Raw genomic sequence first — 12222 nt, 5'->3', positions numbered from 1 at the left:
AGTGAGCATGTTGATTGCATGTGTATTTGTGTATGTACATATCTATGGTGGTGGTGGTGTCAAGGCCAACACGAGTCTTCCTAGGTTACGTCAAGGACCCTGGCGCTAGTTGCTGACGGACGCGCGCAACCACTGCTTTCTGTCCTCATCTCGCGTGCTCTGTTGTCTGACAACCAAACCCAACAACCTCTCATTTCGCCATGATCCAGGCTCTTCTCCAGGTACGTCTAGCCTTGCAATTGCTGCCTTTGCTCCTAAAACTACCTCCCTTTTCATTCACCACTAACGCATACTACAGCGCCTGGCCCGCTGGCTCGACCGGCCGCAATTCCCATGGAAGCGCCTGGTTGTCGGCTTCTCCCTCGCAGAATTTGCCCTCGAAAACTGGCTTCTCTTCCGCCAGTATCGTGTCCTCCAACGCACCTCTATCCCCAAGGCTCTTGACAAGGAAATTGAAAAGGAAACGTTTGACAAGTCTCAGGTGCGCCTCCCCTCGCCGCCCCACTGAGGCCAGACATGGCGCCAATCGTGATATTGAAACTGACAACGGCTGCAGCAATATGGTCGCGCCAAAGCAAGGTTCAGCTTCATCTCCGGTGTCTTCAACCAGCTCAAGCACCTAGCCTCTCTCTACTTCAACCTATACCCGTTTGTCTGGACCGCCGCCGGCACTGTCCTCGCCCGCTATGCGCCCGCCCGCTTTTCGGGCGAGATATCGCAGTCGCTCTTGTTCATGTACATGCTCGGCTGGATCGACTTGGTCGCCAGTCTCGGTTTCTCGTACTACCACAGCTTCGTCCTGGAAGAAAAGTTTGGCTTCAATAAGATGACGGTCAAGCTCTGGCTCACGGATATGGTCAAGGGCCAGGCGCTCGCCATTGCATTTGGTATTCCGATTGGAAGCGCCTTCCTGGCCATTATCAATAAGACGGGGCAGGGCTTTTTCTACTACCTGTGGATGTTCATGCTAGTTGTGCAGATTACCGGCATGACTGTCTACCCGATCCTCATTGTGCCCCTGTTCAACAAGCTGGAGCCGCTCAAGCCCGGCAAACTCAAGGAGTCAGTCGAGGCACTTGCTTCCAAGCTCAACTTTCCTCTTTCGGAGCTGCAGGTCATTGACGGCAGCAAGCGCAGTGCTCACAGCAATGCCTACTTCACGGGCCTACCCTGGATTGGCAAGAAGAAGATTGTCATCTACGACACACTGCTGGAAAAGAGCACGGAGAAGGAGGTCGAGGCTGTACTGGCACACGAGCTCGGTCACTGGAAGATGAACCACACGTCGCGACTTCTCTTTATTAGCCAAGCGCATCTATTCTACATTTTTGCCCTTTTCTCCGTCTTCATCAACAACCGGTCGCTGTACGCAGACTTTGGCTTCCACCGGGAGCAGCCGACCATTGTTGGTTTCATGCTCTTCAACGAGATTCTGTCGCCCACGGACTCGATCGTCAAGCTTCTCCTTAACATCTGGACCCGCAGCATGGAGTACGAAGCAGGTACGTGGCTCAAATGCTTGCGTGTTTGTGTATTTGTGTGTGTGTATGATCAAGACTAACATGAAACAGATGCTTTTGCTGTCAAACTTGGATATGCGCGCGAGCTAGGCGCATCGTTAATCAAGCTGCAGATTCAGAACCTATCGAGCATGGATGCCGACTGGTTCTACTCGAGCTTCCACCACTCGCACCCCATTTTGACGGAGCGTCTCAAGGCTATGAAATGGACTGGTGAGAAGAAGATTGTGGTTGACAAGGCGGCCGACGAGGACAAGGCTGTAAAGGCAGCGGATCGGGAGCTGTAGGCGCTGGTGGGTGGTGGTGGTGCGTGTGAGTGTGCGATGTAGGGCAAAAAAGGCCACGGGCATGTGGAAGCAAGATTGGGTGCGGACCATTGGTGTAGTACTAGCATGTAGCTCCAATATGACGGCGCAAAAGTGGCAGTGCCTCTCATCTCGGTCGGTCTGTGGTGGCATGGCAAGATGGCTAATCCGACTTTTTTGCCTTTGCCGCATTATCCCTCTTCCTCTGCAGGTCTCGCTCCTTCTTGGCCTTCTTCCTGGCATCCTTGTCCACCTGTCCGTCTGGGGGCGATTGTTGGCTATGGTCATGGGCCTGGTCCTGCTTCCTCTTCTTGGTGCCGTTGATCTGCACTGGTGGTTCCTGCTCACCCTCTTGCACGACGTTGGTCCTGTTGCCCACGTCGCCAATCTCGATGCCGCCTTGCTCGGCCTGGTAGGTGGCCGCGTCTTGCCACTCTTGATCTGCGCCTGTATTTTTGCTGCCCTCGCCATCAGCAGCAGCGTCCAGGGCCTCGTCCTGGGCCTCGAGAGTCGTGTCGGGCTCAAGATACTCGCCGCGCAAGCCCGCAGCTACACGGCGCAGATGGTGCATGAGCAGGTTCCCCACTGCGCCGCCCTTTGCGTTGAACGTCACGCCATCGGGAGTGATAAGGGCGTCGGGGTGCAAGTGCGCATGTGTCTCGGAGTTTTGCAGGTACTTTTCCAGCACGGCGGATGCGTCGTTGAGAGACACGGGCACGCTGGATACCTGGCGGCGGGGCGGGGGTGCCTCAAGCAGCATGGTTGTGCAATTGTATAAAAGAATGAGAAAAGTTAGTTATGGCGCAGACATCAATCTTGGGTTGAGTGGTACATTCAGAAAAGAGTCTTGGGTATGAGCATGTGCATGGGCATGTAAAGGTGCAACTTTTTGCGCACGGACACCCAACCCATGTTTTACTATTAGTTTTGGTCTGCGGACTGGAGAATGGGGCGCTGCAGTCGACGAACCATTTACACCCACGCACACGCAAGTCAATCGAGGGAAAAGAGAAGTGCTGAGAGAGGCAGAGGGATATAAAGAAAGAACAAAAACAAAGGTTTTCCAATTATACAGAAGAAGAGAAGAGAGGGGGCGGGATGAACGCCTTCCGGTGCCTGAGAGTTGCTTCAACCAGCTCTTGTGCGCTCCTCAGACCACGCACATCAGGCACAGTAGCAGTAGCAGCAACAGCACAACGGTATGCGCACGCCCTCTTGTATCGCGACGTGACCCAGCATGGCTGACCTTTGCTTCTTCTCTTCTCTGCAGCCTATCCACGCCCTCGCGAGCCCGCCAAATATCTCTCCTCTCACCCCGCCGTCCTCTCGTGCCCGCAACATACTCGCCACCGTCAACCTTGGCTCCGCCTGGCAGCTCGTCCTCTTTCGCCAACCCGGAAACACTAGATCTTGTGGGCAGAATATCGGCGCATCCCGCCCTGGGCAGCACGCAGATCCGCTGCGGACCCCGCGACACGTACAATCCCAGTCATTTGGTGCGAAAGCGCAGGCATGGGTTTTTGAGCCGTCTGCGGACAAAAAAGGGGCGCAAGATGATTATGAGGCGGTTGAAGAAGGGGAGGTGGAATATCAGCCATTGAGAGAGCGCCGAGGTTGAGAAGGGTGGTCAACGCACCAGTGTGCTGGAACTGCTTCTATGAAGCTCTGTACATGGCCAGTGGGACACCGACGTCTTGCTGCCATGGCCCGGAAACAACATGTACTCATCACGCTTGTAATATAGATGTGGCATAGTTCCCTGCACCGACTGTGCCATCGCACTCTAGGGTGCAAGTGCAAAGCTTGTGTTCGTCGATATAAAGACTATTGTATAGGCTCTTGGACCATCTATTCGCGCAGTGCGGAAGCATAGCTACACCAGAATGTCTAGATTTCGTCTCAGCCATCACAGGAAGGCCCCGTTTGTGTATACATGTCTTCCCCTCATGTCGTCGAGGCAAGCCTCTAAGCTATTTCGTCATGGCGGATTGCAAGTGCACCCATACGTCTTGAATGCGTTGCCTAGTCTGATGATACCACGTGACACTCATGTCCACCGAGATACCACGGCGCTTTTTACAGTAATCAGGCCAAGATGATGCACTTCATTCAGGCGTCGCTAGTGCTTCTTCCTGTTTGTTCTTGTCCGCATCTTTGAGCACATCCTCCCCACCACCCCTATCCAATGTTTCTGCAAGCTTCGCCTCCTCTTCTATCCTGTCAATCTGCTTCAGTATAAACGCAATCGTTGCATCCCGTGCCTTGTCCACCCTTTCCAATGCCTCCATACTCATGCGATCATAATCCATTAGCTTTTGAGGCGTCGGCAGCTCCACCCGCCCCTCGCCTTGCAACCTTGCCTTTTTCTCGCTCAGCAGCTTGCGCAACGCAAAGATGTTGTAATCTCTTTCTTGCAAGTTGCTAATGAGCTCTTTGCGCCTAGCCTCTTCTTGCTCTCCTTCCTCTTGTACTTTTACTTGTACCTTTTGCTTCTTGTGGCTGGCAGAACTCGAAGCTTGCTGCGCACTGTCGGATGACGAAGCGCCTGCAGCTTTGGCCTTGCGAATCGCCTCCTTGGCACTCGATTCAATATGCGTGAAGCGAATGGGGCCTATGTTTTGACCGCCGTACCAGCGCCCAACTACCACGGTCCCGCAAGTCGATGTGTCGCGCAGTACGTTGCTGAGTCGTGTTCCAGCCCATTTCTCACCGTCATCGTCGTGCCCCGTGTCGTACAGGGTATGCGACGCGGGCATTAGTGACATTTGCCGCGAGGGCTTGCGCCATGCCGCGATCCTGTGCGTTGCGCTGTGGAACTCGGGCAGCGCTTGGAGGGCTTTTGCGCTGAGAGAGGGAGAGAAGGCGGCTGTGAAGGATGACGTCTGCTCATGGATTGGAGTTGAAAAGTAGATTTCTGGTGGGGCTGGGGAAGGCGAGTGTTGTCTTTTCCCAGCCATTGTTTCTATCGTGCTATTGATTCCTCATGACTTTGCCGGCCAAGGTTCCGCGCGTTGACATGGCGGGTTGAGGTTGTAGGTACGACAAGGATTAGCGGATATAAGGAAACGCTAGTACGTAGTAGTAGTAGTAGTAGTTACTAATACCGCTGCCCAAGGACCGTGTCTAGCTTCTACCTCTTGATCAGACGTCATCTTATCATGTCCAGGTATTTCTGCCAAAGCCATGACAGCAAAACTTCGTTGCGGTCATCAGTTCATTCAGTGTTGAGCATCTGTTGCAATCTTTCACGATATTTAGAATCTGCTTCTCCTTCCCACCAGTCAGACTTGTTTATCACTAGCATACATGGTGCATTGTAACTAGTATTTGGCGTTTGACTTTGCACCACCACAACCAACCGATTCACACCATTTCGGGTATCATGAGCTTGTGTTCCTAGCCTTTTTCCTGGCGCAGGAAATGCCTCGAAATCGTTATAGGCTTGAATCTACAAACATAGTCTACCACGTTCAAAGCTTAATTGGGCTTGCCATGCGAAGAGACACATACTATCCGTGCGGTCTATACAACGGCATGAAACAAGACAACTCTACCAATCGAATTCCCTTATGCGACTAGTACTCTTTGATACGCGTTATTGTTAACAGTAGATCAAAGGGATCTCTCCCAAGCGATTTTTTCCAGTCAGTCACATTCGTATGGTGCTTTTCTAACGCTTCCCGAACCCACTTCCTTGTCTTCTTCACCGTTCATGTCCATTTTTCACAACAAACAACAGTGGTGAAAGCATTCACGCTTGCTCCTAGTCCCAGAGTGGCTGCTAGCCTCCACTCTCTCTCACTTCCCAAATCCTACGAATACGTCACGCTAAACTCTTCGGGCCATACATCCTCATGTAACACTCAGGCTTTTCATTCAATTTGCAGCACCTGATCCACTCAAAGAAGAGAATTACCATTCTTGGTGCACCCAAGGGTGAATGCAATTTGACAATCTTGTCATCACTACTGGCTCCAATCGGCTCACCTCTTGACCACGGAATATATTTGACAGCAATTTTTCAAGGTAAATTTACTTGAAGAGTTAGTCATCATATGCTCCTCACCGCCCAAGCCGAAACCGCGTAGACTCGAAGCGATCCTCCTACCTCTGGCGTCTGAGATAGTTTTGCTTTGCTCACTTTGGGATTGTAGGTAGCTCACTCTGCAACTACAAAGCTGAAGACCTTACGTGCTGAATGCGCGGGACCACAAAACAGTGACTTGGAATACGCCGACTCCCATCATGCGCAGGTTCGAAACTTTGAACCCAGAGACTAAGGATCTGGTGCTATGCCTCCTGCCTGCGCTTGCTACTTCTTTTGGTGTCTCGGACCCAGTAGACATCATCCCGCGGGATATTCGTATGCGCGCGTGGGATTGTGAGCGCCGTGACCACATCAAGGAAGAAACGGAGGACGACCCCCGCAATTGGGGTGTCCAGTTTATCAAGGACCTCATGGCGATTTCGCGTCTCAAGAAGGGCGACCTAGCCACATTTCAAGCGGATCTGTACGCAAAGTGCGCTCTGCATGAGCCCAAGCATCCTTGGTGCCGGTTGAACGATATCCGAGAGCTCAAGGACGAGTACGAGCACCCAGAACGCAAGAACCAAGTCGAGGTGGTGGAGCCATCGTCTAGCTCCTCGACTGATTCTTATTTTGAAGAGTTGGTAGAGCCTGATGAAGTGAAGGGTGCGAAGCGCCGCCGCGGTGGTGCTCATGAGGTCTACGAGGCTCGCGTCATGAAGAAGCGACACAAGCGTAAGTGCCGAAGACTGTATCTGAAAGCCATGAATGCTAAGATTTGACAGATAAGCCCGCCCGTCTCCGCCGAGCAGATACTGGTGGTTTCGAGCGCCACGATCCAGCTGCGAAGAAGCGCCAACGTGCGAGTAACACGCCCAACAATGGCCGTCACATAGCCAACCACGGCAATCGACCAGTTCTCACCGACGAAGACGACGACGAAGATGTTAGCTCGGTGCGATCTTCCCGTGCCCGCTCTCTCCTTACCCACCCGGCGCCCGCCTTTTCCCTCTCCCCCGGCCCACGGGCTGGTTCCACGTGCGAGGTTGATGTCTCGAACGAGTCTCTGGCGGTGCAGAAGTTGCAGGCGGAGCTAGATGTCGCGGAAGCTGAGCTCAAGGCTGCCCGTCTCAAGTACCAATACATCCAGGCTAAGGAACAAGCCGAGGCGAGGCAGATGCAGGGCGATGGTGGTGCTCTGGGAGATGCTCTCTGATTGTGAGGAGAAGGACATTGATGCATGTGGGTGAGTTGATCCCAAGCGCCACATGTATGCATGCTTCTAGGTCCTCGTATAGCAAGTTAGTCTAAGCCACCGCGCGAGACTCTTTCCGCGGGAGGAGATGGTGCATATGGTCAGTTAATAGCTAGTTGGTGTATCACGTAACAAGTATATCCTGTTCCCCACAGATGGATGCTGGCACTGGGGCTTTGGGTGACATACATACATGTGCAATCTCATTACAACGCCAAGGCATTGAACTCATTTGTTGTGCAAGTCAACGCCAGTCGCAGGGAATTGCATGGATTTGTCTGATGTGTGTACTTGGATACGTACGTAGACGTAAGCAAGCCCATTAAATGATGGAACCAGATTGACAAATGCTCGCCAGCTGAAACGGCTAAACAGCGCCTTAACACGAAGGGAGACGTTGGAAGCAGTACGGGCATGAATGTGCCATTTGTCCTAGCGGCCAGTAGATGAGGGTAATCTCCGAAGGGCGTGCAACAAGAAAGGGAAACAGGATCTATAGTGCGTGTGTGGTATGTACTCATATAGGTAGGGCATGGTATCTAAGTATGTACACAAGTACACATGTAGTACATGGTAGATGTATTACATGGGCACTGACAAGCGGGGCGTCTATCCGTCACACGCGTGTCGACTGCAAAGCGTTCTAGGCTCTGCATGGAAGACTGCGCAGTCGAATGATCCCTGGGCTGGCCCGCACGCGGGGCGCCTTGACCTGCACGATGCCGGCTGGACATGCACAAGGCCATGCCCACGATCCAGGTACGGGTACCCAATGTCTCCGCACCACCAGCAAAACCCCTCAGACCTGCTTGACTCGGTGCCTCGCATGAGCCTACGATGCACGCAGGCTAGTTTGGGATGGAGCTCCGAGGTTAGCGCCTCTCCGCACTATGTCCATCCCGCCCCCGGATCTTCTGACCTTTCCGACTCCGAGGCTCGTCCTGGAGAGAAAAAAAAGAGAAGGAAAAAGAAGGAAAAAGGACGGAGCAGAAGAAGAGCAGAGCTATAACCACGCAACATGACCCACTGCCATGGACCAGTCATCGCAGAAAAGAGTTTCCAAAGCATGCGACGCGTGCAAGCGGCGAAAGGTGCGCTGCAACGGCCAGACGCGTTGCCAGCAGTGCGCCCACCTCGGACTGCGATGCATCTACTCGCCATCTAGCAAGCAGAGATCACAGGGCAAGAGAGGCCATATCATTTCAGAGTTCAGAACCCAGACGTCCACGTCGCCTGCCACGGCGACGCCCATCCTGCCCGCTCACCCAGGGCAAGCCGCCTACCAGGCCGTATACACTCCCATTTCGCCCACCGTCACGAGCAACGAAGCCGAAGCCAGTAGGTCTCTTTGTTTTCTTTCTTGCTTGTTTGATGTCTCTCTTGCAGAAACAATGCGGAATGCTGCTGCTGACCCGGAGCAGCATCTCCTGTTTCTTCTCTGACGTCGCAGTACACCAAGTCGTTTTTTCTCGACCTCATTCCCGACTATGTCGAGGGCGTGTATCCCGTGCATCCTGTCATCACCGCACACGAACTCCGCCAGTACATCGAGGCCATGGACACTGATGCAGATGTGTGCTCCTTTGTGTATGCGTTTGGTGGCTGCACCCTCAACCTCACCCGCTATGGCGACCGCAGGACAGACGAAGTGGTGCAGACGATTGAGAAGCTCATGGACCACTCCATCGACACCATGCGCCGCTCGCACAAGCATTGCCACTTTTCCGTCATGCGAGCAGTGCAGTCCATGTTTATCCACAATTGCTTGATGAGCCTGCAGGGCAGTGACGCCGCCTTCTTCTACATGCGCGACGCAATCACCATCATCCAGCTGCTGAGGATAGACAACCCGGAGAATGCCGCACAACTGTCTGCCCCAGAGCGCTCTCGGAGACAGCGGCTGTACTGGCAGGCCTTCATCCACGAGCGCTTCCTGGCCATCCTCGACTATCGCCGCGCAATCCTGCCCCCGCTCTACACCATGCCCGAAGACGACCCCACGCTGCCCATCCAGGTGCACGAGGGCTTCAGTCACATCATCAAGCTATTCAAGCTGCTGGACACGGAATTCCTCAACAGCTGGCTGGATTCGCAGGGCGCCAACGTCACCAGCACCTGGGTTGAGGCCAAGTCGCGCGAGCTCGAGGGCGACCCTGAGGCGGACGCGCGCGAGCTATCCATGTTGTCCATGATGCAGCGTGCCGATCTGTGCATCACACGCGAATGGCTGCGCACCTTGGTGTGGCGCCTCGCCATGAGCCAAACGCTGCTTTCCTCGCGCTCGCCCAAAGAATGCCTATCGCTTCTGTTCCCCGTGCGACTCTCGCAGACGCTGCGTCAACTAGTCTCGAGCATGTCGCGGCAGGACATTGAGGTCCACGGCACAAGCATCACGCAGAAGCTGTTTGAAATCACAGACACCATTGCCGACGTGCTGATCCACGTGCCCGCCGCCACGCTTGACGAGACAGCACTGCGCATCGACGACTTTCTCTTCATCCTCGACTTTGTCCTACTCATCCCCCATCTCGACCAAACCCGCCGTGGTATTTTGCTCGAGAAGCTGGAGCGGCTGCAGACAATGTTCCCAGAGGTCCTGAGTAATGCTAGCTCTCCGAATCTGCCTCTCGATGTGCATAGTCCCCCTAGTGGCGGTAACAACAATAACAGCGCTGGTCCCATTGTGCCAAGTGACCCTTGGTACCAGGTCACACAGTCCAAGACGGCCGCGGGGCTTGAGCTCATGGCAGACGGGCATGGAGTGCTTCAGGCGCCAGCAGTACAAGGAGCACTACCCAGAGCCGATGCAAGGAGCGGCCTGCTGGCCACCTGGAACAACATCTCCAGGCGCCTGACCATGCAAGTGGCGACATTTGGTGATGCATAATGAACAAACATGGACATTTTTCCACATGTACACGTCGTATATTGTTAGAATTCTGTATTCTAATAACAACCATGGCCAAAAGGATGAGGACAACGATGATGACCATCATGGTGATATCAACTCATCCGTCAATCTCTACAAAATTTCTCGTCATAACATTCATTGCACATAAAGATAGACCCTTCCCTCGTACGGCGCTAGCGTCTTTTCCTCGACGCCCTCGTCTTGCCGACTACTTACCAGCAGCTGCATTTTCTGCGCTGCCACGCTCTCTGGCAAAACCAGCTGCTTGCTCTCATCTGTAAAGTTGCAAATACACAGCGCCCGCTTTCCCTGCCACGTCTTGCTGAAAATGTAAAATTGCTCATTGTCAACGTCAAGATCGTCGTACTGACCGAAGACGAGCAAATCCTTGTGCTCCTTGCGCAGCTGCAGCATGTGTTTCCAGAAACCCAGCACAGATGTCTTGTCATTTTGTTGCGCCTTTGCATTGCAAATGTCTGCGTCTTCTAGCGGCCGCATCCATGGCTTGTCTTTTGCATCGGGCGGACTGAAGCCATTGTACGGTGCGGTACTCCAGCTCATGGGCACGCGCGAGTGGTCGCGCGCAAGGTGCTGCAACGACTTGTGTGCAGCAGCAAGCGCATCGACATCGTTGTTGGTGCGCTTGGCAACCATCTTGTAGTAATTGGATGACTCGACGTCCTTGTATTCGCTCATGTCCCACGATTCGGGGAAGTTTGTCATGCCGATTTCCTGGCCTTGGTAGATGAACAGCGTGCCGCTAAGAGCGCTCAGCATGAGGGCAAGCATCTTGCCGCCAGCGACACGGTGCTGTGGGGCGTCAGAAGTGAAGCGCGTAATTGACCGAGCTTGGTCGTGGTTCTCCAGAAAAGCAGTGGTCCAGCTGTCAGATGGAGGCCGAATCAGATCTTGAGTGCGGGCTATTGCCCGCTTGAGTTGTGGCAGTGTCCAGTTCTTGGGCGTGGTTTGGAATTTGTAGGGGCCTTGCCCAACATCGACTACGTCCTGGGTTGGGTGAGCACTAGGTTATTGCAATAGGGCCAGGTCCACTTACGAATTGAAACACCATGGAGAGTCGCTTCTCCTTGGCGCTTACGTATTGGTGTACTCTGTTGATATCAAGTGTGTGTGGACACTCGCCGACTGTCATGGCATCATACTTTTCCAGAATCTGATTCATCTCGCCCAGGAACTCATCCATTCGCGGGCCGTTGCAGTACTGGTAGCCGGCAAACTGCCACTCTGATCCCGGATCGGTGATGGGTGCGTCACGCATATCGCCCTTACTGTACATGTTGACGGTATCAACGCGGAAGCCGTCGACACCACGCTTGAGCCAGAACTCCATGGCCGACTCGTATATAGCTTTACGTGTCTCTGGATTTTCCCAGTTGAGGTCGGGCTGCTCAGGACAGAAGAGGTGGAGGTAGTATTCTTGGGTATGCTCGTCCCATTCCCAGACACTGCCGGTGAAGTTGGAGACCCAGTTGTTGGGGGGTTTGCGTACGCCATCGACGTAGCGGGCGGGACGCCAAATGTACCAGTCACGCTTTGGATTGTCCTTTGACGAGCGTGATTCTTGGAACCATTGGTGCTGTAGGCAGTGAGCATGTGATGGCCAATGCCACAGCAAATCACGTGACTAGAGCGAGCATACCTGATCTGAAGTGTGGTTGACGACGAGATCCAGGATGATCTTCATGCCCCGTGAGTGGGTCTCGTCAATCAGCCGCTGCATGTCCTGGACGGTTCCATATGGTCTGTAGACATCCTCGTAGTTGCGGATGTCGTAGCCCATGTCGACCTGAGGCGAGTCGTACATGGGGCAGACCCAGATGACATCGACGCCAATGGAGCGGATGTAGTCGAGTTCCGAGATGATGCCATTGAGGTCGCCAATGCCGTCGCCGTTGCTGTCCTTGAACGAGGCGGGGTATATCTGGTAGACGACAGCATCCTTCCACCATGGTCGAGGAGTGATTGTCATTGCGGCGGCGGTGTGGGGGGTGGGAGCAACTTGGCCAGAAGACAATGCCGTCGTCATGGCTTTGCGTGGTACCGGCGGCTTTCTTATAGGTTTTTCTGGGTGCGTTACTGTGCGCAAGAGCAGTCGTTGTGGTGGTCGTGGCCGTCACCCCGCACATGGCATGGAGGTGGGATGGACTGTATACTTCGGGAAGATTGTCGGAACTGCTCGGAATGAT

At 53.8% G+C, this 12222-nt stretch overlaps 6 protein-coding genes across 6 annotated transcripts; 3 read left to right on the top strand and 3 right to left on the bottom strand.

Annotated features, from left to right (window-relative positions):
• Positions 1-200: 200 nt before the first annotated feature.
• On the top strand, positions 201-1807 carry PSV08DRAFT_354473 (peptidase family M48-domain-containing protein; the record flags this gene model as incomplete). The annotated part of the gene is made up of 4 exons (XM_014217633.1): positions 201-221; positions 299-481; positions 557-1502; positions 1572-1807. 4 exons carry the CDS (start codon positions 201-203, stop codon positions 1805-1807), a joined length of 1386 nt encoding a protein of 461 aa, XP_014073108.1.
• Positions 1808-1988: 181 nt separating this feature from the next.
• PSV08DRAFT_354472 (uncharacterized protein) lies at positions 1989-2585 on the bottom strand (the record flags this gene model as incomplete). The annotated part of the gene is made up of 1 exon (XM_014217687.1): positions 1989-2585. The coding sequence occupies one exon, from the start codon at positions 2583-2585 to the stop codon at positions 1989-1991; it is 597 nt and encodes a 198-aa protein (XP_014073162.1).
• Positions 2586-3700: 1115 nt separating this feature from the next.
• PSV08DRAFT_321811 (uncharacterized protein) lies at positions 3701-4863 on the bottom strand. Its single transcript, XM_014217643.1, has one exon. It carries the CDS (start codon positions 4780-4782, stop codon positions 3931-3933), a length of 852 nt encoding a protein of 283 aa, XP_014073118.1. The 5' UTR covers positions 4783-4863; the 3' UTR covers positions 3701-3930.
• Positions 4864-6070: 1207 nt separating this feature from the next.
• Positions 6071-7068, top strand: PSV08DRAFT_250099 (uncharacterized protein; the record flags this gene model as incomplete). Its single annotated transcript, XM_014217665.1, has 2 exons — positions 6071-6587; positions 6638-7068. 2 exons carry the CDS (start codon positions 6071-6073, stop codon positions 7066-7068), a joined length of 948 nt encoding a protein of 315 aa, XP_014073140.1.
• A 1052-nt stretch (positions 7069-8120) lies between these two features.
• On the top strand, positions 8121-10263 carry PSV08DRAFT_364646 (uncharacterized protein). Its single transcript, XM_066093067.1, has 2 exons — positions 8121-8445; positions 8529-10263. Exons 1-2 carry the CDS (start codon positions 8139-8141, stop codon positions 9992-9994), a joined length of 1773 nt encoding a protein of 590 aa, XP_065948567.1. The 5' UTR covers positions 8121-8138; the 3' UTR covers positions 9995-10263.
• Positions 9758-12005, bottom strand: PSV08DRAFT_364645 (glycoside hydrolase; the record flags this gene model as incomplete). The annotated part of the gene is made up of 3 exons (XM_014217685.1): positions 9758-11023; positions 11073-11612; positions 11676-12005. 3 exons carry the CDS (start codon positions 12003-12005, stop codon positions 10154-10156), a joined length of 1740 nt encoding a protein of 579 aa, XP_014073160.1. The 3' UTR covers positions 9758-10153.
• Positions 12006-12222: the final 217 nt, after the last annotated feature.

This window comes from Bipolaris maydis (assembly GCF_028858645.1).
Source record: "Bipolaris maydis strain C4 unplaced genomic scaffold PSV08scaffold_12, whole genome shotgun sequence".
NCBI lineage: Eukaryota > Fungi > Ascomycota > Dothideomycetes > Pleosporales > Pleosporaceae > Bipolaris > Bipolaris maydis.
This window is presented reverse-complemented; position numbering and strand designations above follow the sequence as displayed.